The sequence below is a fragment of the Coptis chinensis genome, chromosome 5 (assembly GCF_015680905.1).
Source record: "Coptis chinensis isolate HL-2020 chromosome 5, ASM1568090v1, whole genome shotgun sequence".
NCBI classification, from domain to species: Eukaryota; Viridiplantae; Streptophyta; class Magnoliopsida; order Ranunculales; family Ranunculaceae; genus Coptis; species Coptis chinensis.
Window position 1 is genome coordinate 76,002,703 of NC_141460.1, and position 24,566 is coordinate 76,027,268.

The 24,566-nt window shown below is 35.8% G+C and overlaps 4 protein-coding genes and 1 non-coding gene across 5 annotated transcripts; 2 read left to right on the forward strand and 3 right to left on the reverse strand.

Annotated features, from left to right (window-relative positions):
• Nucleotides 1-506: 506 nt before the first annotated feature.
• On the reverse strand, nt 507-2,036 carry LOC147498951 (uncharacterized). Its single transcript, XM_086560788.1, has 6 exons — nt 1,841-2,036; nt 1,709-1,762; nt 1,579-1,632; nt 1,086-1,139; nt 926-997; nt 507-843 (listed from the first exon to the last, which is right to left on the reverse strand). Exons 1-6 carry the CDS (start codon nt 1,940-1,942, stop codon nt 709-711), a joined length of 471 nt encoding a protein of 156 aa, XP_086416914.1. The 5' UTR covers nt 1,943-2,036; the 3' UTR covers nt 507-708.
• A 5-nt stretch (nt 2,037-2,041) lies between these two features.
• On the reverse strand, nt 2,042-2,115 carry TRNAN-GUU (transfer RNA asparagine (anticodon GUU)). The gene has a single exon. It is a non-coding gene; the product is annotated as a tRNA-Asn (tRNA).
• A 487-nt stretch (nt 2,116-2,602) lies between these two features.
• On the reverse strand, nt 2,603-4,533 carry LOC147498953 (putative xyloglucan endotransglucosylase/hydrolase protein). Its single transcript, XM_086560784.1, has 4 exons — nt 4,259-4,533; nt 3,784-3,884; nt 3,394-3,587; nt 2,603-3,121 (listed from the first exon to the last, which is right to left on the reverse strand). Exons 1-4 carry the CDS (start codon nt 4,443-4,445, stop codon nt 2,716-2,718), a joined length of 888 nt encoding a protein of 295 aa, XP_086416910.1. The 5' UTR covers nt 4,446-4,533; the 3' UTR covers nt 2,603-2,715.
• Nucleotides 4,534-10,879: 6,346 nt separating this feature from the next.
• Nucleotides 10,880-13,274, forward strand: LOC147498954 (bidirectional sugar transporter SWEET3b-like). Its single transcript, XM_086559085.1, has 6 exons — nt 10,880-11,048; nt 11,697-11,733; nt 11,818-12,040; nt 12,287-12,445; nt 12,581-12,700; nt 12,796-13,274. The coding sequence occupies exons 1-6, from the start codon at nt 10,985-10,987 to the stop codon at nt 12,979-12,981; spliced, it is 789 nt and encodes a 262-aa protein (XP_086415211.1). The 5' UTR covers nt 10,880-10,984; the 3' UTR covers nt 12,982-13,274.
• Nucleotides 13,275-14,455: 1,181 nt separating this feature from the next.
• On the forward strand, nt 14,456-21,863 carry LOC147498955 (vesicle-associated membrane protein 724). Its single transcript, XM_086560789.1, has 5 exons — nt 14,456-15,189; nt 15,583-15,724; nt 15,848-15,968; nt 20,861-20,923; nt 21,368-21,863. Exons 1-5 carry the CDS (start codon nt 15,000-15,002, stop codon nt 21,515-21,517), a joined length of 666 nt encoding a protein of 221 aa, XP_086416915.1. The 5' UTR covers nt 14,456-14,999; the 3' UTR covers nt 21,518-21,863.
• The last annotated feature ends 2,703 nt before the right edge of the window (nt 21,864-24,566 follow it).

A 24,566-nucleotide genomic window follows, 5' to 3' on the forward strand; every position in this document is an offset into this window, starting at 1 on the left:
ATCACTTTGCATCCCTCCTCCCTGGAAATCCACAATATGTATTAACATTCCACTTGCAATGACACTCGACCTGACTCAATCCATCTGCCTTTGGCATTTGATTCGACACCTAAGCCTATTGGCACTCCCATCAACAGATCAAAATCAAGACAAACTCCCATAATGACATAATCTGTCTTCAATATGCACTGCCAGAAACATTCCATTCCACGAGCCAGCTGCACAATCTGTCAAAACCATTTTGGTGCATTTTCACAATCATTTTCCATGCCTTTGCCCTAATTTAATTGGAATACCTTATCCTAATTTTAAGTCCTAGCCCTTAAATCAAACTCCTTTCCCTGGTGAGGCTTTTATCCAATACCTCGAGGCCAACATCTCATTCAAGTTCTTATTCTGCTTTCCATGCCCTGCGATTGCAAAGGTTGACCAGGGTCATTGGAAACCTTCAGATTTGCTCATTCCTATGTTAGCTTAATTACAATTATCCAAATTAAACATCAATGTTATTTTTATAAAATTTCATACAAGGCCGTAGATTTATAGGTTACCTACTGATCAATTGTGACAAGCCATAGAAAACTACTACAACTCTTCCATCACATACTAGTGCAGAATAAGTGGCATAAAAATAAAATAAAAAATGATTATTATTCTGCAAGAGAACTTGAGTATCTATAGTTCCTTACCGTTCCCTGATGGTGAAATTTAAGCTTTGTTGACACTCCCTTTACCTTCATCATTAGGTATTTCCTTATCGTTTTCCCCAGGGGATGGAAATTGAGCTTCTGCATCATTCCCCTCTGCCTTATCACTGGGAGTTTCCTCAGATACATCTTGCAGCTAGAGCAATTTCAGAAACATAAGTCGGTGCATTCAAGGAAACACATAGAGGTATGGAGGAAAGAGTTTCACAATAAATTACCCCCAAGTCCTTTAGCTTAGATGTTACATCATCTTGTTGCTGCTGGAGAGTTGTCCGCAATTCTTGAAATTCCTACATGTCTTTAGTTATAAGAATTTGAAAAAATATATATGTATACTGAGATATGTTACGTAACCAAGAATAATGTAAAGCCACTTACCGATCTCATTTGCTCCACTTCAACATTAAGGGATTTCTTTAGGTCTGACAGTTCCTGGAAGGCAAAAATTTTAGAAGACCATGATTTGGCAGATCATCCAGGTATCAACATTTTATTGCAAGTGGAAAGAAATCCCTCAGAAAAAACTTAACATATTAGCACATTTAACTACTGAACAAATTATTTAGCCATGCTTGCTAGGGCAGCTAACGGCACACGTATATACCCAAAATCTTCTATGATATAGATGAAACTGAGTGAAGGCCCAAATGCGCTTCTAGAAATATTATATACGAAAATGTTGTTCGAGATCAATTTTCCAAATATCATTCACTATATTATACCAGTCCAAGAAAGTTATAATGTTCAGCTAAAATTTCTAGTATCAAATGTATCACACGTTTTACTCATATACTAGCATCACCTATCATACCAGAAATGCATTTGAACAACGACAGCTAGTAAATAAACTAGTAGTGGTTTGAGTACTCACATCACGATAAACTTTAACTTGAGTATCTAACTTAGATCTCCAACTCTGTAAATCCTGTAATTCACAATTCACTTAAAAAAATCAACTGTCTAAAACCCTAATAATAAAAAAAAAAAAAAAAAAAAATCACCTGTTTTAGTCCTTGAATCCTAGTCAGCAACTCTGACCTAGATTCACTTAGTTCCTGCAAAACACAAACATATAATCAATTTTACGAAAACGGAATAAAAGAAAAAAATGACGGAATTTAAGTTATTGTTACATTGATTTTTGCAGTAATGGGAGAGATGGTATTATTTTTCTTTGGAGAAGGTGAGAGTGGAATGAAGACTGAAGAAGGAGGAGGTGAATTTGAATCTGACATTTGAGAGGAGTTTTTTGAGTGGAGATAATATTTATATTTATAGTGATTGGATTTTAAGCGGGGAAAGATAATTAATAATAAAAAACAAAATAAGGAATACGCTAGAAGAAGGGGTCGAACCTCCGACCTTGTGGTTAACAGCCACACGCTCTAGCCAACTGAGCTATTCCAGCTTCTGATACACTTATTTTCCAAAGTAAAGTGGTTCATTACGACTTACGACTACTAGTCTATATTGGGCTTGAAAAGCCTGTAACTTGAATATTGAATGTGGGCGTCTTAAAAGCTAGTGGATCCTAACACCAATCGGTTTCCCCAAAGTCCAATGTAACATAACTAGGTTTGTACAGTATTTATGTTGAAGAATTGGAGTTTTGGTTTTGAAACTTGTTCAGCAATCTTGCTGTTAATGACTTTTGAGTGAACCATTGAGATGCTCTTTAAAGCAAAGGAGGCATTATTGAGCTAACCAAAGTAAAAGTTTTCCAGTCCGATATATACCGATTCAAATGGATCCTACTACATACACAATTTTGGATGTAGCCACGATCATTTAGCTCAATCCTAATACCCTAATGAATTGAAAGCTTGATTTTTAAGTTTAGTACTTGCACCAAATGAATGTTATTACTTGTCCAGTACAACAATTCAAAATGGTAATGTAGGTAATCTCATTTTATTTCCAAGTTCTAGTACAAGAATTCGATCAGGCACGCCCACAAGGAACTTTAGGAAAGAGAAGACAAGTGACATCCAAGTTGAAGCTAGCATACTCAAATGTCCCTGTCCCTTACACACTCAGGAGGAACAGTAGTGTACCTAGACCTATCTGTACAGTAATTGTAAATAGTGTATTTCTTCCTGACCCAACCAAGTCGCCTGTATTGCAAACCATCTAAATCTTGGAATGCCTTTTGATCCCACCACTTCATTCCAGTTGTAGAACACACTTGAGCTGATTGAGGTGTAGTTGCATCACAGCCGTCCACGTGGAACGAAGTGTATGATGCTATAAAGGGTGCTTTTGACCAATCAGTTTTTTCTAATCCACCTCTTGTTGCCCAGTCATCAGCATTCCATAAGCTCGAATATATCTTCATGGGTTGATTGAATGGGAACCTCACACCAAGGTCTTTGCTGTTCTTGAAGATTCTTATTGGTACATTATCAACAAAGAAACTGCAATGTTACGTACAATAAATAAGTGCTAACGCTTTATCAAAGCAACAACAAATTTAAAAATGAAAATTCAGGACATGCCTTTTGACCTTTGTTACACCACTTACACCATAGTAGCAGGCACTTATGAAGTATCACATGGCTTATAATACGCAATAATGACACCGTATGTCCGTATGAAGTATAGAAGTGGTGCTATATATGGTGTAACACACAAGGAACAGAGGTTAATCTTTGCACCCCCGGCATGTATTATGGAATTTGTGACTTACGCAATGTGATACATGTTCCACAACACAGAGTAACTATGGTATGCTTGTGTTGGATCAAACCAAAGATAGATTCTTTGTTCCCTATTTCCTTGCCCTCCAGTGAAGACATTGGTTTGCACTATGTATGGCTGACCAGTCCTGTTGCCTAGGAACTCAAAGTCTATCTCATCGTGTTCTGAATTTTGTGAGGAAAGCTGAGGAAGAGATAATATAAATTAGAGTATGCAATTAAAAGGAATCAATTAGACTACACGTCTACACTTACGCCTACTGCCTACACACAAGTATAGTATGGAAGCTGCAATGTGGTACAAGTGTTACACTCATTTAATCATTTGTAACTAGAAAATATCATGTTATCAATCAAATATGTCCATTTTTTGCACTTACATAGAAGGCCGTAACAACTCCTGCTGAATCACCTCCAACCAATTTTATTCTCATGCTGAAGTGCCCAAAAAGGTAGGAGTCTCTTGATTGAAAACCAGTTCCTTCACAATTCAAAGAAAATTAAGTAACCTGCTTATAAGTTTTTGCACTTACAGAATGATCCAAAATTCCAAACTATGAATTCAGCAACGTTTACATGTTTTAGGCCTACTTAGCTAACAGAAATGCCTTCTTAGGTTTGCTACTAAACATAAATGCTCAGAAAACGTACTAATAAGATTCTGCCTAGCTGCGACGCACATTTTCAGGACTAGGAGAATCAGAGCGCCTAAAAATATGCGCTAATGAGCTCCATCTCAAATGAGTAAGTGGTACTAAGAAAAATGTTCGCGCTTATTTGATAATTGACGAACACAAAAAAAACGTACTGCACTATGAACCGCAAGGACTTGAGGCTAAATAACTGAGTGCTAACCAGAATATTTATCGAGAACAAGATGAACCTCGGAACCTCCATTAATGTACTTGATATGATCAGCAGACCATGAAGGATTATAATTCTTTTGAAATGGCACATCAACTGGTGCCTTAGGCACGGCACCAATAACCAAACCACATAGTCCACACAAAACCACTATAACAAAGCAGTACTTATTCACCATTCCTGCAACTTGAAAACAATGTGATAGAAATAAGGGCAATAAATGGTTTAGTGAAGAAGAACAAGTATTTAGAGATATATAGGATCGAGAGGTATGCATTTATAGGAACAAAAAGGTGCAGGTTAGGTGACTGATTTCGGTGCTTGTTTGTCTTGAGGAGTATTAAAATGGATAAGTTTGTCAAGTTTGGAGTGATTAGCGGAGTGTTGCACATGATTGCATGAAATGATGAGGGGACAGTGGGACACCAAACAGTCCGTGTAAGTAACCTCTGTATAGAAGACATGGTCATCTCTGTGGGGGTGTTTCACTAGATTTTGTCAAGATCTATGACCGACACAGAATATGTAGCTTTTAGCTCATAAAAAGTGAAACGTTTTGGGGACCATGTCACTTTTGTTAAATCAGTTATTGATTATGTTAGACACCTGTTTTCTGGACTTTAATTACAGATTTACAGAAAGGTTTAGTGGATCACAAGTTTACAGAGTGTAGTTATCTAGAGGAGTTGAGGTTGGTAGTTGGTACTTATCCCAGTTCGTTATGCTAGAATTTAGCTCTTGTCCATCTTCAGCTAATAATTAAGCAAATTTTCAACCTCCTCGAAGTGCAGCATGAGACCAGCTTAATCTTGACTGCCATTGTAATTATTAACTTTGTTTGACAACCGATATCCACTTCTTTTGGCACACTATAATAGCGTTACTCACCGGTCATGCACTTGAAAACACCTTTTTGGTGTATTGCCAGGGGCGGAACCGGGGTTTAACTATGGGGCAACCTAACTGAATTAGGGGGTGTGTAGTGACGCTAGTAGCACTTTCACAAAAATCTTGGGGTTCGGGTGCGAATTCTTACCATTTCGACATTATTTCGACAAGATTTGCCAAAACACACCAGTTGGGTCAGAAGTGATCTTTTTGGAAGAGATTGTGAAGGGGATGGTTGTTGTTGAGAGTTGAGACTGAACTTCGGTTTGAAGTTGCCTACGTACCCAAATATTGCATTATCTTGGGATCAAGTCTCGATTGTGTAGTTCTGAAAAATGATGAAGGTTGGATTTTATAGGTAGAATTAGTGATAGTTACTTCATCGTTCTCCAATATTCTAATCGTGGGATGAAGTTGGAGAACTGTCACACGATATGAAGTTGATATAAGTGAATCTTGAATGTGGACAAGGTTGTGGACGAAGTTGTGGAAGTTGTTTAACTCGCAAAACATGTGCGTAATTGATATTGATTTTACGTGTATGTATGTAGGCTTTGAACATGGGCTCTGAATGTGGGTTTTATTGTAGATAAACTTTGGCGTGGGACTTTATTATAGATTAACTCTAAGCATGGCTTTATTATAGATAAACTCGAGAGCTCTTTGGGTTTATTGAATTGGGTTTTATTGGGCCATATTTGTGGGGCGAACATCGCCTCTCTTTTACATTATAACGGGCAAAGCCTGTGGCAAAGAAGATAATAATGTTTTGTTTTTGGTAGGTTCGTAAATAGAAGTGGTAGCTGGTAGGCAAATATCTTGAATAGTTTGATATTAAATTGATATGTAAAAATCAAAGTTGGTTGACAAAATGTAATTGGCAGTTTGGTAGATTGTGGGTAAGAAAAGATCAAAAGGATTTTTTTTTTTTTTTTTTGCAATTTTAATTTTAATATTGGCTAGTGATGGTAGTTTGGTAAATATAAAAGGATTAAAGAAAAGAAAGTGGTCGGCATTGGTATTGGGCTTTTGCTAGTGGGCTAATTAGATATTAGCATTAGATATTAGAATCACCCAAAACAAAGAAATAACATCATAGCATATGGGCGGCATATTTATCTCAATCTCAAAAATCAAGAATATTTCTTGCAATTCAAAGGGTAGGCATTTCACAGGATAGGCAATTCAAAGGGTCGACAATTCATAGGATCGGCAATTCGCATTTCATAGGATCGACAGTTCAAGGGGTCGACAATTCGTAGGATCGGCAGTTCAAAAAGATTGGTAGTTCAAAGGGTAGGCAATTTAAAGATCGGCAATTCATAGAATCGGCAGTCCAGGATCGGCAATTAAATGGATTGGTAGTTCTAATGAATCAGCAAAAAAGATCGGCAATTAAATGGATTGTCAGTTCTGGTGAATCGGTAGAAAGAATCGGCAATTAAATGGATTCGCAACTTACTTTTCCAAAAAACTGATCGGTTCAAAATATTGATCAGGCAATAGTATCAAGCGACCTTAAATGATTTTTCAGCAAGTTGTCCATTATGTAATTGAATTTTTTCATTGAATTGATCGGCCAAGTTGATTGGCATGTTTCGATCGACCAAATTCTGAACTTTTATTTTTGATCGACAAATCAACTAACTTAATAGGTCGGCAGTTGTTATATTATTGTTGGGTTGATAATCAATTAGTTTAGACAAAAAATAATGAACCGCCCCAACTGTAGCTCAAGATTAGTGAAATTACACGCTATTAATTTGCCGATCAATAAAAGCAATAAATTCAATAAACAAAATATTATTTTGTTATATCTTGATGAGCGGCAAATCTTTTCAGCATGAGTTAACATCTTTTGAATGATCGGCAAATCCATCAACGAAAGTGAAATCTTTTGAATTATTGACCAATGAGTTAACATCTTGATGATTGGCAGTTCAGGGATCGACATTTGTTAGTTATTTAGTAATTTTAGTTCAACAGGCAATTGAATTGGTTTGATAGGTAATTAAAATGAAAGAAATTGGTAGTTCGTTGGGTATTCAAATCAATATGGATTAATAAATAAAACTTCCAACATATTAAAAAAGGGTCAGGTGCTCAATTTTGAATATTGAAAAATATTTCGAAAATGGTAGCCAATCAAGGATCTGTTATCAAAAGAAGTGATTTTTTTGTGATCGAACCAATAAGAGTCGGTCAAAAAATATTTCAGATTGATCAAAAGAATAATTTTTCGAAATGATTAATTTTTTGAACGGAAGAGATCTTTTCTAAGCTAACAGGAAGATCTAATTTTTAAAGTTACCCAAACTCAAAATTAATTTGAATCAAAGTTTGTATACGTTAGGTAGTGTTAATGAATTTCGAGTGGGGTGTCACTATTTCGTGTAGTGTAAAGATATTGCAATGAAACTTGGGTGTCGCCGCCCCCATAATATACTGATAACGTAATTAAATTTGGGGTGTCGCCGCCCCCAAAGTTTAATGATAACGTAAGGGAATTTGGGGTGTCGCCGCCCCAAAGTATAATGATAACGTAATGAAACTTGGGGTGTCGCCGCCCCCATATTGTAATGATAACATAATGAAATTTGGGGTATTGCTGCCTCCAAAGTATAATGATAATGTAATGAAGTTTAGGGTGTCGCCACCTCCAAAATGTAATGATAACGTAATGAAATTCAGGGGTGTCGCCGACCCCAAGTGCAATGGTAACGTATTGAATTTTGAGGTGTCGCTCTCCCAAAGTATAATGATAATATAATGATTTAATGAGTAAAACGAATGAATGAAATGCTATAAATGCTAATTTAAATGTAAATGTATGTATGTATGTATGTATGAATAACAAATTAATTATAAATGTAAAAGTTATTTAAGATGCCCCATGTATGAATGGAAGGTCTTTCGTTTGTTGGTTGAGTGAATGTCGTTATTGCAATATTTTTTTTGTAGTGAATCAATATGACTTTGAGGCAGAAGAATTGTAAGTATCATCATTCTTTGAGCCGTTGGTAAAGCACTTCTTGTTGTATGCCCAATCCATTCTTTATTTAGGCTATAAACAGAAGAATATCGATATCATCATATTGGACTGATCAGCATATCGATAATCCATAGGCTTGGCATACTATCAACTGTGCGAGTTCCAAGACGAGATCAATCACTTATAGCTATATGCTGACCCATTCTTGAGTGAGACAACAAATAGAAGGCTATTGATCAGCATATGGACAGATCAGTATGTCGATGAACCCTTAGGTTTGGGCTACTATCGACTATGCGAGTTCCATGACGAGATCATCAACTTCTAGTTGTATTCCAATCCATTCTTCAGTGAGGCTACAAATAGAACGCTATTGACATCATCCTATGGAACAGATTAGCCACGTTGATAAGCCCTAAGTTTAGGGATACTATCAACTGTGGGAGTTCCATGACGAGGTCAACCACTGTCCTTGTTATATGTCGATCCCTTCTTTAGTGAGGCAACAAATAGAAGGCTATCTACATCATCGTATGGACATATATCAGCATGTTGATGAGCCCTAAGGTTTTGGCTACTATCAACTGTGCGAGCTCCATGATGAGTCAATCACTTCTAGCTCCTATCCATTCTTCAGTGAGACAACAAATAAAAGGCTATCAACATCATCGTATGGACAGATCAGCATGTCGATAAGCCCTAAGGTTTTGGCTACTACTATCGATGAATGCGAGTTCCATGATGAGGTCAAAAACATTATTTCCGATCCATTCTTCGATCTCCGAGGTGTGACGACTCTCAACTTCCAAAACCCATAAATCAAGTTCAAATATGCGGATAATTAAAAACCAGTAAAAAATTTTAGGTTAAACAAAAGTCTTCTTCATTACAAAATTTACAAATGAAAATACAAATAACTTTGTCTCGATGCCAATTTCTATATCACCTCGAAGGAAAATCTCTAAAACATATCTCAAAATGATTGATATGCTCAATATTAGAAACCACATCTATTCAATATAAGATCAACACTAAAAATGAGATCTAATCAACTATTCTTTCATTGAATGAACACAATTAAGTTAAATAAACTTTGCAAAGTAAAATTGAGATTATAAAAATTGAAAAACTTTTAAAATACAACATTTACTTATACCAAATATATACTTAAACCAATTTTAGTTCCTCCATTTTTTTTTAAGGTAGGCAAAATCCTTAAGTATAATAATTGCAAATTGGTTAATGAAGAGTTTTAACTTCCAACAACTAATACCACATACCATATAAAAAAGGCATTTAGTTCCTCCATGATATCTTTAGGTTCTAATCTAAACTAATAACCATCCAAACATATACAATCATCTATCTAGAGATATATAATTTACCAACATATTACCATAATTATATTAAAACTTTCTTTGTGTGTCCCTAAAATGACATGTTATCTATGTCTTACCTTAGTTTCAACTGGAGAGCTACAAAGGTTGGAACTATCATGTACATTGAACTACTACATAATGTAGTAACTGAAATTGGCATCCTGGCGGGATGCTGCATGTCGTAAATCCCCTCCATTTGTGGTGTAAGTAATGCCACTATTCGCATAAAATATCCGGATGTCATCGGATAATTTCTTCTAGGACGGAATAATCAAGCCACTTATAACCTTTCGTAGGAGGGCCATTTTCTAGCAATTAACGCCTAAAGTATCTTCAAATTGAGACACTATCCAAATATCAAACACCAAATTTTCAATAGGTTTTGGATTTTTTGTAATTTATTCAAGTGTCATACATTAATTACTCATAATAAATCCAATATATCACGCAAGGTCAATTGCCAAAATTTTGCACTAAGCCACAATATATAGAAATATCTCAATATATCTCATAACTATTTTCATACTTTCACGCCGCCAATATATTATTGCACTACACCACACTCCCACCGAAGCAAAAAAGATAAGAAAGAAAAAGTTGATATGCTACATTCGGTTTTAGAAAGCATCTCACTTATATAATAATGGAAAGTGTTTATACATTTATTTATCCAAAACTATTCCATTTAATATATATATCCCAACATATATATGTTTTACACACTTTTTGGTTTCACAAAATTTAAAATTTGGTACTAAATATTTGGGATATATTTCCTGGGTTTGTATCGTAAAGATGGTCACATGGTGACATGGTCACACTCTTTTTTTCTTTCCAGTCCACTATAGGCAAAATCTGCCTTTGCCGCTGTATGTCGGTAACCACTTGCGTACAGATTCTCCCATGGTGTACCAATCACCAGCTCCGCCCTTTGAGGAAGATATAAGCCCACTGGAAAAAGAAACTGCCCGGCCCACAAGATTGGAATTCCCGCTCTGAGTATGAGACTATGAGTTGTACGTAATGCTTTGTAGAATCCTAATTATTACTTTGCATCAATATTCATCCACTGATTAGAAATCCATTAATCAATTGGACTCTCTTACTTAATCAGTACCAAGTACCAACAATTCAAAACTTTCTACAAATACTCACTGCAAGATTCTTAATATGAGTTGGCATTCAGTAATATTCCCTTAAAATCCAAAATCAGACGTACGTGGACTTGACTCGCTAATCCTACCTTTTGTTAAACTGCATGCATTATACCCCTACAATCTTTGTGCCTATATAATCTTGATTTCAGGTTTGTTCATACCATGGTGTTCTTACTCGACCTTTTACTGATGCAAACGTAGTCAAACGTAGTCAAAAATAAGTCAAGGCCGGGTTTGGCCGAGGCACATTGTTAATATTAATCTGCAAGAGAGGGAGAGATCTAGAAAGAAAGAAAGTAAGATGGAGTCTTCTATATTTTCTGGCGATAGTGTCAAAATTGTGCGCCTTGGCATTGGAATAATCGGTAGGTTTCTAGGTTGATTAGATTATTGGTTTATAAGTACTAGCCTAGTTATTCTCCTGAGCTAAGGTAATTTTTCTTGACATTGTTTCCCACATTCAAGTATTCTTCTTTTTGTAGAGAAAAAAAAGGTGTTTTTTTTTTCCTCGTGTAAGGCGCACCCACACTTATATGCCTGGACAAGGGTGCGCCCGCGCTCCACCATATTTGAGATGAACAGTGTTTTAGGCGCGTGCGCACAAACAGTATAAATATAAAGTTTTTTCTATAAAAACTTAACCTAACTAAAAGAAAGAAAGAGAGAGATTGTAAGAGAGAAATTCTTAGTGAGTTAAGTGTTTATTTTTTATGAGTGAATTGGGAGCTCTTGTAATATGTTATTATGGATATCTAATAAAGTTTGGAACTCGCAGTGTGGACGTAGGCAAATTGCCGAACCACGATATATCCGTGTCTTGTGGTTGGTTCTCTTTTGCATTATTATATTTACTTTATATACTTGTTAAATTGTTAATGAGAAGCGTTGGATAGTACTTTACTTGGAGGGTGTTTAAGTCTTGTGAGAAATATCAATTCTTGTGTAGGGTTGATATATTTGTAGTGGATAACGTTGTTTCCGCTGTTATTTATTCACAACACTTTTTCTTGCAGGAAACGTCGTTTCCTTACTACTATACGCGGCGCCAATGTAATCCAAGAAAAACTAATTTATTCAAATTTATTTTGTGTTACATTTATGCTATGTACTGATTTTTATGATTTTTGTTAATAGATTGACATTTACAAGGGTGATTAAGAACAAAAGTACAGAGGAATTTTCTGTTGTTCCTTATGTTACAGCGTTATTAAATTGCTTGATATATAGTTGGTATGGATCGCCGGTGGTGAGCCAAGGTTGGGATAATCTTCCATTGGTTACCATCAATGGCTTCGGTGTTTTACTGGAATTATGTTTCATTCTCATTTACTTCTGGTTCGCTTCCCCCAGAGGAAAGGTAACATTCTTTCCAGCAGAGTTTTTGCTTTTGCTTTCTTTTTATTTATTATCTTTTTTCCTGAATCTTAATTTAGATAAATTCTTGTTTTCTGCATGTTTTCGCCAACTGATCAAAGAAATTTTATTTGATTTCTGTCTATGAGATTTTTGAATAACTAAAAATTGACCGCTCTAGTGCATATTATCACCTTCTGCTTTTTAGACCCTTTGCTGACATTTAGATAACATGGCAATGTGATTACAGAAAGCTGTAGCATTGATAATGGCACCTGTGACACTGTTCTGCATTGCAATGTTTGTTTCCACAATCGAAATGCATGATCGTCATCTTCGTAAAGCCATGGTTGGGAGCTTTGGTTTTGTTGCCTCCATTGCTATGTATGGATCTCCCCTGGTTGCTATGGTAAGTGTTTATTGTTTGGTACAGTACTATAGTAAATATTTTTAATGGTCTAATATTGCACCTGAAATGGTTAAATAAACTGCTTTATAATCCCATTTCAATATTAGAAATTAACCTTTGTTTTTTGAACTGCAGAAACAAGTGATACAGACTAAAAGTGTGGAATTCATGCCCTTCTATTTGTCTTTCTTCTCCTTCCTTACTAGTGCTCTCTGGATGGCATATGGACTACTGAGTAACGATCTTTTGCTCACGGTACCTACTTAACTTACATTTTTACTTTCACCATATTTTGTACAATTTCTATAGAGGAAAACTGAAAAATTTGCAATCTTCTTTTTCCTTTGCAGTCACCAAATCTCCTGGGCTGCCCATTGGGAGTCCTTCAGCTTGTCCTATATTGCATATATATGAAAAATATTCCTGAAGAACCATACAAGTTGGATCTAGAGAAAGGAGAAAAGGCCAATCTTATCACTCCTCTCATCAGTGATACTTCTGATGTCAAGAACTTAAAGAATTCTTTTGAAAAATAAATATTTGTTGTAGGATAGAATTGTTTTTCAGTCTGGAGATTTCAGTTGTTGGATGATTGATTTTTTGTTTGATTCCACGAAGGTCCATGGTCTATAAAACCTTGCTCAAACAATGAATCAAATCAGTACAATTTAGTATCCTTTCATTCCATTTTTCATTCTGGAAATTTCAATTGTGTATCTTTTTGCGTGACAAATAGTTTCTAAGGAAAATTGACGCAGTTTTTAGGCGCAAATGATTCCCTGGTAACTGAAGCTAAGATTCAGAATTAGAGTATTGGAAAGGGGCTTTGGAGCTGACGCAACGGCAAAGAAAGCTTCAATTTTTGATAGAGGAGATTGTTTTTGAAGTGTAAATCGGCTATCTTTAACTTCTAGATAGGAAAATCCATACCAACCAAACCTACTATAGGTTTTGAGTGTGGTCTGTAACTTGGTTGCAATAGTCACACTGTATCATTCATTATTCCTATCTAATAAAACATCCCTACTTGCACCCAAAAAAAAAGGCAAATGATTCACCAAACAGTCTGGAAACATGTTTTGAGTAGGGGTGTCTCTTTTTGCCGAATTTTGAAATTTGACCCGAAATTGGTCTCGCTCTGGGTGTAGTTTTCATGGGCCGATTTTCCGATTTCCGAAAAAAAATTGGATCGGATTTGGATATAATTCTAAAATCCGATCCTATCCGAAAATTTCGAAATTTCCGATATTATTGCCAATTTATTCCGAAAATATATACTTCTCTCACTATCCACTTGATTAGATCTCGACCGTTCATTCATTTTCTAGTTTTTTACTTCCAAAAACAAAACAAAAACATAACCTAGCCGCCATTTCCCCACTTGAATTGCTTTAACTCTATCGTCATTACACCGTCTGCCATAACAACAATGATATGAAAAAAAAATGTCATAGAGTCATACAATGACTTCCAAACCAATCCAAAAGCCAAATTCCAATAGATAGAATATTATGTAAACCTACTTAGAGTCCAAAACCATAATCCATTATTTATGCAGATACTTCACGCTTCAATTTCCACACACAAAAAAAAAAATTGAAACATTACAAATACCCAGACCTCAACAGAATGCAATGCTTGCTATTGGTGGCTGCATGTTCTTTTTCTCGTTTTTTCTTGGATCACTTGTTTGAATGAAAATGAGTTTTCTCAGTAAACAAGTGTGTATTGTTGTTGGTACATTTGGTGTTGTGGACATGATTTTTTCTCCCTACAATGAACACTGGCGTATGATATTCCAAAAATAATTGAAAGTAAAGAGATCTTTGAAAATTTACCAAGTATTCTGAAATTTTCGAGTTATTCTGAAATTTTCGAAAGTTCCGAAATTGGAAATATATTTTAAATCCGAAAAAAAATTGGATCGGATTTGGCTAACATATTAGGTTCCGAAAAAAATTTGAAAAAATTCTGAAGGAAGTTAATCCGATCCGATCCGAAGTCACCCCTAGTTTTGAGGTTCCTAGCTCAAAGTAAAGAAAATGTAAGCACGCAACAAAATATTATCCTTGTATCTTGAGGGGTAGCACAACTGGTCCGGTCTTGGGTTGCTCCCCAATGGTTATAAGTTGATTCCCCTCAAGACTATTGGCGAGCAGTAACCGGTCGAATTTCCAACCAGGGCCCGGGATCCGCGTAATCTGGCTCGGACACCCGGTTAGGGAAAAAAAATATGTGAGAAAACAATTAACCACGCGTGGTTATTGAAAATGAGTCAGTGTAAATCATTTATATAACAATTAGTTGGTGAGAAAGAGGTTCTAGTCTTACTGTTAGGTAACCAACCGGGAGTAAAAAAGCCGGCTTAGTAAAACTAAACAAATAAGTACTAAAATACGCCGGCGTGCGCCCAAAACCCACTTCACACTCATTCTCTCTCTAACTCTCTCTCTACTTTACTTAATCCCACAACTCCAAACTAAACAAAAAAAAAAAAAAAAATGTACAAATTATTATAACTCAAGTGAAGGCAAAGAAGAAGAAGGGAAAAAAAATGAGTCAAGAATCATTTATATACAGTTTTGTAGCAAGAGGGACTATGATATTAGCTGAATACACTGAGTTCACTGGAAACTTCCCAGCAATTGCAAATCAATGTCTTCAGAAACTACCATCTTCAAATAACAAGTTTACTTATACTTGTGATCATCATACTTTCAATTTCCTTGTTCAAGATGGTTATGGTAACTATGTATGACCCCTTGTGTTTTTTATTTATTTATTAAAGTTTCAATCTTTTTAGTAATTGTTTGTGTTTGAATTGTTTAGGGAGTAGTGGTTTTTAAATAGTGTGTGTTGTTTAGTTTGATTAATAGAGTGTATGGATGAATTTTGATATAAGATAGTGTTGTGCCACTTTGAGGAATATGCTAGATTCATGTGAATCTAATTCTTAAGTAGTTTATCGCCTGTAAATGGTGAGTGTAGTAGGAGAAGACATATTTATTAAAAGATTGAAGTCCGAGTCGTCATTAGCTCTAAGCGTGAAATTACAATGTTAACTTTTGCTTTTTTCCTAGTTTTATGTGTATATGCTCGACTGTTCCTGATATATTAGCTCTTATTGAGTTGTGCAGCATATTGTGTTGTCGCCAAAGAGTCCGCGGGGAAACAGGTTTCTATAGCGTTCTTAGAACGTTTGAGGGAAGATTTCAAAAAGAGATACGGTGGTGGTAAAGCTGATACTGCTATTGCCAAAAGTCTCAACAAAGAATTCGGGTATGTATACCCTGGTTCATTTTAGAAGATATTTGCAAACCTCTGTTGTTACTTTTTCCTCCGTTGATTGGCAACTATGGCATAAGAACTTTGGACTAAAACAAACTTTTTCAATATATGTAGCCCTGTTATGAAAGAACACATGCAGTACATAATTGATCATGCTGAGGAGATTGGGAAGCTTTCGAAAGTGAAGGCTCAAGTTTCAGAAGTTAAAAGTATTATGCTGGAAAACATCGACAAGGTACTTCTGTTCCAGTACTCGTGTATCAGGATTAGTCTGTTCTAAACTAACATGTGATAGGCTTTTTTGTTGTTACATGAACAAAATTTTGCATTGACCAATTATACAGTACGGTGAAAGCAAATGCATAATTTCAGAGCTATAGGATAGTGGAATGGTGTTACCTATTCATATTAATATTGCTTAGGGTACTTCTGAAGCTAGTGTACTATGTTTTACACATTGAGTGCTGCTGATTTTTTCAGTTTGGATGAAAATTTCTTTGTTAGTTTTATTGTTCTATATTGAATATACGTCAAGTGCTTTTGACTTAGTTGTTTTGGTTGTATATATATATATTTTTTGATTTTGGTCAAGCTAAGTGTACGCCTCATTCTTTGATTGCAATTGCTTGGCTTCTTTTGTCCAAATTTCTATGGGGAATGATACATATACTCCTATATTTCATGATTAAATGAATACTTATTTACCTTGCGGTGGTTAGTGGTTACAAAGTGACGAGACTTGTTGATCCCCATGAAAGGTCCATTAAATTCTGTATGGAATTTTCATCATGTAATGTGTTGTTTTTTGTCTGTATATGGACAAGAGAAACTGTTTGATCTGGTCGTTTGATCTTTATAGATCATTTAGAAAGTAGTTGTCAACGTCTCTGTCTCATCACAGTTCACTGTTTATTTTTGAGTACAGACTTAGTTGCAGTCCCAAGTAAGTTGCTAAGAGAAATAGATTAGAAGTTTTGTCATCCGAAGAATGAATAATGCTAAGGATACTTGAGGAAAGGAAACTTTACTGGGGATTAATAAGTGAAAGTGATCTTAACCTACAAACTATATTTCCAGCGTTTGGTATGTTATCCATGAATCAGGACAAAGACGTGTGTCAATGTCCAACACAGGTAGGAGTCAACATGCATAGAGTTTTGAGTAAATTGAATGTAAGGCTGTTATAGTATTGTTGAGCTCAAGTTCTCAAAAGCATTATTGTGAAATTTGAAAATTCGAAAGTATAGAGGTCAACAGTTGAGATGGAGTTGGAAACGTATACGCGTACTTTGAACACGGGTTCAGCATAGTACTTGGCTACTAGCAGTTATTCAAATTAACTCTAGGATGAAATTCTACATGTTAAAACTGAAAGTCGTGCAAAGTAAATTACTTTGCTTTGGATATGGTAATCAAATTCTACATGGCTTCAGGATTTTGAGGCACTCAAAGGGTAGAGCTGGATTTACCAACATTATTTTCTATTGTAAATTTCAAAATTGTAGAGGTCAAAAGTTGAAAATGAGTTTGAAACTTGTACATCAAGTATGAAGAATCATTCAGCATTGTACTTGATTACTAGTAGTTATGCAAGTATGAAATTTCACCTCTAGTATGAAATTTCACAAGCTAAGATTAAAACTAGGGTGAAGTAATCACTTAAGTTCAGATGTGGTGATTTAATGGCTTCAGGATTTTGAGGCTTCCAAACGTAGAACTGGTTTCAGAAACATCAATTTGCGTAGTTGTCCTTAAAAGGAAATAATATTACTTCTATGAGGTTGATTATGGAATTTGTAGACTTTCAAGACATAATCTTGTCCCACTTGGCATTCGTTCACAACGCCTGGTAATTACCAAGTATGGCATCCCAAAGACAGCTGATGCTAGCTTGTTGGCATGGAGAGGGAGCAATGTTTCATTCACACTTAAGATTCCGAGAAATGGATGCCAAAACTGACACATGTTTGAGAATTGGAAACATTGATAAGATCATCCTATCTTATCTAATCTCTATAGTTGATACTATGCTTCAATTTAGCTCAACTTTGGTTATAAGATTGTCAAGCAGTATCCTATATGTTTTTCTGAACTTCCCTAGTTGATTGACTTACAAGTACTGCTTGCAGCATGAAATAATAATAAATTAGAAATATTTTTATTGTACTTTAGTAACAGTCTATTATTCCGTGTATTGAGGTACACTTAGGGGTGACTTCGGATCGGATCGGATTAACCTCCTTCAGAATTTTTCCAAATTTTTTTCGGAACCTAATATGCTAGCCAAATCCGATCCAATTTTTTTTCGGATTCAAAATATATTTCCAATTTCGGAACTTTCGAATAACTTCGAAATTTCGGAATACTTGGTAAATTTTCAAAGATCTCTTTACTTTCAATTATTTTGGAATATCATGCGCCAATGTTCATTGTAGGAGAGAAAACCATGTCCACAACACCAATGTACCAACAACAACAACGCGACTTGTTTCTTGAGAAAACCCATTTTCATTCAAACAAGTGATCCAAGAAAAACGATAAAAGAAACCGCGACCACCAATAGCAAGCATTGCATTCATTTGAGGTCCGGGTATTTGTAATGTTTCAATCTTTTTCGTGTGTGGAAATTGAGGCGTGAAGTTAATCCGCGATAAATAATGGATTATGGTCTTGGACTCTAAGTAGCTTTACATAATATTCTATCTATTGGAATTTGGCTTTTGGATTGGTCCGGAAGTCATTGTATGACTCAATGACATTTTTTTCATATCATTGTTGTTATGGCAAACGGTGTAATGACCGGTAGAGTGGTCCAATTCAAGTGGAGAAGCAAGTGTTCTAAAAACGGTTAGGCCGGTGGGAAGCGCCCTAGTGCCTAGGGGATTGCCTAGGCGGGCTAGGCGCTGGTTTTTTTTTCCTAATATATATAGTAATATACACATATACTACAAGAAATAAAGAAAATCATTTACCATAATTCAAAAATAAACACAAACAAAATACTTATTACAAAATGTGTAATAGTTGAAGAATATTGACTTCATATAAAACATACTCTTTGTTACGGTGACATAATTTACATTAGACTTAAGTATTTTAAACTCATTTAAATCTTAAGCCTACCGCGGGCCTTTATTTTTCGACATTTAATCATTCAAAAAAAAAAAAACTTGATTTGTACGCCCTAGAGGCCGCCCTAGACCCACCTAGCCGCCCTAATCGGTCCTTTAGACCCGCCTAGTCGGTTCACCGATTTTTAAATGACTTAGGCGGTCGGTTGGAGCACCGCTTCGCCTAGAGGCTGCCCCGGCCGCCTAGACCGATTTTTAGAACAGTGAGGAGAAGTAGCGGCTAGGTTATGTTTTTATTTTGTTTTTGGAAGTAAAAAACTAGAAAATGAATGAACGGTCGAGATCTAATCAAGTGGATAGTGAGAGAAGTATATATTTTCGGAATAAATTGGCAATAATATCGGAAATTTTGGAATTTTCGGATCGGATCGGATTTTAGAATTATATCCAAATCCGATCCAATTATTTTTCGGAATTTTCGGAAATCGGAAAATCGGCCCATGAAAACTACACCCAGAGCCAGACCAATTTCGGGTCGGATTTCGGAAAAATCGGAAATTCGGCAAAAAGAGACACCCCTAGGTACACTAAAACTTAATATCTCTTAGAAGTATAGCCCAAACCTGGTGCCTTATTGGTATGCAGGAGCCACATGGCAAGTAACGTGTATTCACCTTCACCTAAATTTGTTAAGGATGTCATTTTCTGAAAACCTGCAGTCCGTTCAAGTTGGATTCTGCTTGATGTTAAACGTATCTCCTTTGATTGTTGAACTAGATCTGTTTATTTCAAATTGTTTACCCTTAGGGTTTGGGATGAGTGCACTAAACTTTCTAACATGGACACGCAACATCCCAGCCCTACATTTAGTTCATGTAAAGCTAGGATGGGTCTATTTTCATTAGTATTTGACTTTTGGAAAAGTAAATCTAAACAAGTCTTGGTTGTTGGGTGGACTCCTCTACATACGGTTTGGATTTTTCTTCTAACTTTGGATCCTTAGATCCAAAAAAATTAGTCATTTACGTTCTTCTTTAATGTAAATCAAATTATTCAAGTACTTCATTTTTATTAATTGAACCTAAACATTTGTTGATCCAAATATAATGAAGTTAACGAGTTATATCACCGATTCCCGCCTCTATAGTCTATGATTACAACTTCTTAATGTTTCTAATACCTATAGTGTTGCAAGTCAAGATCAATAAAATTTATGGAATTCAAAAGATTAGCCCATATGCAATCTTTTTAACTTTAGAAATTACTTATTTTATGTATTTTTGTTATTTAGGATTCTAGGGTGTTTTTAGATGTTTCCAGATTGTAGTATCAATTTAGGATTTTTCTGGATGTTTATGTTTCCAATTTGAAGTGTTTGGAAGCCTATAAATATGGCTCTAAGTTGTAACACAAAAATTAGCTTATTGATTAATGAAAATTGTTTAGAGAAGTGTTTTCTCTTGTTTATCTCTCATATCTTGGTATTCTATTAGTGGAATCAACAAGTCTTGGATTCCTTTCAATTTTCAAATAAGTTCTTTGTGAATTTCAATTGATTCGAAAGAAGTTTATCGAGTTTCAGGTAACGTTATTATTACGTTCAACTGATTTGATTGAAAATCTACGTTTCTCCACCACGCGCTGCATCATATAGTCATATTCATTTGATCATAGAGCAATTCTATGACTGCTACTTATAAAACTTAATGGGTGTATGTAAAAGAGAAATCTTTCAAACCTTTTTTTGTCTTCGTGGTTTAGCAGAGTCACCAAATGACACATGCCTAGGGATGCAATGAATTGCTGCCTATTCAGATTCGTTCTCCCCTTGTCCTCTTCATGCTTGATTGAACTTTTTAGTGCATGTTTTCGTTTTTCCTGGTTAAGTTCCTCACCTGCATCAGCATTTTCCTTATATTATGTCCTTGAAAATCTCTGTTCTGTTTCTGCGGAACTCGTGCCTGTGTTGCATCATTTTTCTTTGTTGTGTTATCGACTAATCTAAGCTATAGATATTATTTTCTCCCTGTTGTTTGACCTAAGAAATTTCTTCCAGGCTCTTGATAGAGGAGAGAGGTTGGATATACTTGCTGAGAAGACCGAAGATCTGCGTTCTCAGGTTGGTAGATGTACTCTGTAGTACTAAGTGTCAGTTTCAACTGTGCTCAACATAAAGCCAAACTGTTTCGGGCATTTGAAGTCTTAAAAAGTGTTTTGGGCACCAATAAGAGAAAATGTAGTATTTCGAGGGGATTTTGTTACGTCTTTGTCAGAGGTTTTGAGTAAGATGTTCAATATTAGCAAGGTAAAATCTGATCAGAACTTTGCTCAAACCAAAATATGATTTAAAATTTTGCATCCATGCCATGACTTTGAATGGGACCTACATCAACACAATGACAACACATGACATGACTACGTGAGCACACTCTAAACCCTTGAAGCCCAACATCTAACATAATCAATCAAAACTTCATTTCAGGTTGCGGCTTGATTGGAAACTTGCTTTTTATTGTTTTTTCTGCTGTCATTTTACTGACATCATCATATGTTGATATTTCAGGCCCAAGAATTTAAAAAACAAGGGACTCAAGTCCGGAGAAAAATGTGGTTTAAGAACATGAAAATAAAGCTGGTTGTTCTTGGAATCCTCTTACTTCTAGTTCTGATCATCTGGGTTTCTGTTTGCAACGGATTTGACTGCACCAACTAGCTTTCGTTAGAAAATGATTTCAGCACTTACAAGGCAGTAATCCGTACTGAAGCAGCGATCAATAAAATTGAATTTGGAGGGAACAGACCGTTTCTCGTAGAGACGGTAGAGAGTCAAAATCCTTCTGTGATGGTGGAGGACATTGTGCGCGTTGGCTAAATTAAGTTTGCACGTTGCAGACAGGGTTTGTGCCTGTCAAGCAGAACATTGTTTGGTATCCTTCAACTGGGGCTTGTGCGAGTATAGTATTATCGATAGTAATGTAATTGTTCTTCTTTCCTTATTATACAGTTTGGAAATAATATAAAGAAGAGTCCTAAATTGTGGATTCATTATAGTTTTAACATTTCAGGCCTAAAAGTGTATTTAAAGAGTTTGCCTTATGCCTTAACAATGTTTTCAGTTGCGCAGTGGAAAGCCATACTCTGCTTTATCACTGTACACAACAGATCTGATCATGATGGATTAGTGAAGCCAGAGGAGTTATTTCACCTTCATCTAAGCTGCTCAGTAGAAACACATGCTAGCCTCTGTGAATACTTATTTTGTTATTTAGAGTTTATGAAGGGTGTTGTAATGCCAGATATTGATCTCAATTTCAAAATGGTAATTAGTATTAATGAAATGAATATAGGATGATCTCCCCTGACATTCAATTAATTACTTGCATTCCATCCAGTCATCCACCCAGATTGGCAGCTAAGTTGCCTCAGGCTGGACCTGTTGCTTGTGAACAGTGCAGGTATCAAGCTGATCTCAGAGTGTCGACCAGTTTGTGCTACCTTCAAAATTGCAAACCTAAGTGAAATTGAGGTAGGTGAGCCAAGTAACCTTTAGAATACTCAGTACTGAGCCATTTGACTATTTGAGTGGCCTGCTATTGCTGATACAAAACTATAATTTGAACCCATTGCTTTCAAGCTTGTTCACTTGCTTTTTCTTATAATACGATCAAAAGGTATGCGTAAGTGGTAAATGGCCAACTATTTGAGCCCTTTAATAATACTATTCTCTTGCCTAACGAAGCAATGCACCAACTTTCATGGAAGAACTGATTCACATGAATTAAGGTGGGCGCCGAAACAACACTAAGAAGTGAAAGAAGGAAGAATATGAGTGTCTTTCCAGTTTCCACCCTTAAATTCATTTTTAACCTAACAAAGTTATTCTAATTCTTTAAAGATATCAACTCCACTATTATAATACGTATCTAGCTGCATGCATTGTGCATAGACTAATTGTTTAAACAAAGACTCACTTTCATACAAACATACGAATATATGATTGTGCATGGAACCATAGACTATGTTAATTACATTAAAGGCGATAAGAAAATTGTTATTTTCAGGTGTCACTGAATTTATAAATGCCATTTCTAATTAAAAAATTACAGAAATAGAGTTAGGAACTTAGGATCGAAGACAATACTTCGTAAGCATCTAGATGAAAAGGAAAGATCCCTAACTCTTGGAAGCATCTATGACTAAAATTAAAATGAACAAACCCAAGCAATCAAGTAAACACAAATAGTTAAGCTTTCCCTTCTTTTTGAAGCAAGAACTTTTCTTCTATAATTAAATATTTGTGCCAAGTGTGCTTTACTCTTTGCATCCCCTTGCAAACAAGTTACATACAGTGATACAGGGCACCACTTCTTTAGTTATATTACCTTATTATCAGTATATTCAAGTCTCACGTAACCAAAGGTTCACAATATGGATATTGTCTGATATATTGGAACCCAGATTCTTCGTTAAAATCGTCAAGGCAAAAATGGGGGAAATAATAATTGAAGTTGTTGAAAACTTAAAATCGGTCACGATTCATACTGAAAAAATCAACATTGGACCCCCCAAGATTTTGGATATATATCGGTAATATTCTCCACTATGCCAGGAAGAAAAAATGCACCTGAAAATTCTATTTTCAAGACAAAAAAAACGTATACTCAAGTGAAGTCATATGCAACTTTCTAGCTTAGTTGGTACTAGGTGATGATACCAGGTCTGGAGTTCGAACTCTGCTACACACTATTGAGTTACTGATCTCTTTAAAAACAGGCTTGCCCACACACAGGATATGTATGCATTTTAAAAACAGGCTTGCCCACACACAGGATATGTAAAACCTAAGTGATATGTATGCATTTTATTTATTTAGTTTCTTTTTATTTTTGATAGGAGATATAAAGGCAACTCTCTTTGAGTTGAATTACTTCTTTGCCAGGGCCGGCTCTGGGGCAAGGCCATCTAGGCAGCCGCCTAGGGCCCCCACAGTTAGGTCAAGAAAAAAGGCCCCTAGATAAACAATAAACACTTGTATGTTACATACCTCCAAGCCAGCCCAAGCCAATACTTACATGGTCCAAGCCCAATAATTGAATCATCTATTCATGTATTAGATTATAAGCCCAACAATCTACATGGTCCAAGCCCAAAAACTAAATCATCGCTCATTCAATTCTTAAAAATGAAGAGGAATGCATACGTTGGAATGAAAAAAATGCAAAGTTCTAACCCACTAAAGCCAAGGTGCTTGCTGAATGCTGATGATATTACAAGTTTACACCGAAAACCAAATTAAAGGTTTTGTAATTGAATAGGCCCTATATTTATATTTTGTGCTCGCCTTGGGCCCCAAGAAACTCAGAGCCGGCCCTGTTCTTTGCATTCCTAACTTGAGATAGTATGCTCAGCCTCCATAAGGTTAGAAATTCAAGCGGCAACCCAAGGATATCCTCTAGTCTAGTGTGTCTAGTGCTGATGATGACATAATGACATGACAAAGGCGGCATACATAGCAAGGAAGTCGAACTAATGTGAAGACAAAATGGGATCTCTTTTTCTTTCCCATACTTTGTGGATAGGGTGGGATCATGGAATTTGTCCTCTCTAAAGAAGATATCCAAGATCCAAGCTTCTTTCCTTTGGGAGAGTTTAAGAAGAGACTTATTACGCTTGGAAAGCAACTCCTTCAATGACAAGGAATGGGCAGTGACTGCAAAAGGAAGAGAATCCTTCTAACTTTGATGAAGGGTTTCAATTAAGCA

Bases quoted from the DNA above. Each gene is read 5' to 3' on its own strand.
- LOC147498954 (XM_086559085.1), top strand. From the start codon at position 10,985: ATGGAGTCTTCTATATTTTCTGGCGATAGTGTCAAAATTGTGCGCCTT. The intron at 11,049-11,696 runs GTAGGTTTCTAG...TTTTTCTTGCAG, and splicing joins CCTTGGCATTGGAATAATCG to GAAACGTCGTTTCCTTACTA. The intron at 12,041-12,286 runs GTAACATTCTTT...ATGTGATTACAG, and splicing joins TCGCTTCCCCCAGAGGAAAG to AAAGCTGTAGCATTGATAAT.
- LOC147498951 (XM_086560788.1), bottom strand. From the start codon at position 1,942: ATGTCAGATTCAAATTCACCTCCTCCTTCTTCAGTCTTCATTCCACTC. The intron at 998-1,085 runs GTAAGTGGCTTT...AAAGACATGTAG, and splicing joins AAGTGGAGCAAATGAGATCG to GAATTTCAAGAATTGCGGAC. The intron at 844-925 runs GTAATTTATTGT...AAATTGCTCTAG, and splicing joins CTAAGCTAAAGGACTTGGGG to CTGCAAGATGTATCTGAGGA.
- LOC147498953 (XM_086560784.1), bottom strand. From the start codon at position 4,445: ATGGTGAATAAGTACTGCTTTGTTATAGTGGTTTTGTGTGGACTATGT. The intron at 3,885-4,258 runs GTTAGCACTCAG...TGAATTGTGAAG, and splicing joins TGTTCTCGATAAATATTCTG to GAACTGGTTTTCAATCAAGA. The intron at 3,122-3,393 runs GTAAGTCACAAA...GTAACATTGCAG, and splicing joins TGGAACATGTATCACATTGC to TTTCTTTGTTGATAATGTAC.
- LOC147498955 (XM_086560789.1), top strand. From the start codon at position 15,000: ATGAGTCAAGAATCATTTATATACAGTTTTGTAGCAAGAGGGACTATG. The intron at 15,969-20,860 runs GTACTTCTGTTC...AATTTCTTCCAG, and splicing joins TGCTGGAAAACATCGACAAG to GCTCTTGATAGAGGAGAGAG. The intron at 20,924-21,367 runs GTTGGTAGATGT...TTGATATTTCAG, and splicing joins CCGAAGATCTGCGTTCTCAG to GCCCAAGAATTTAAAAAACA.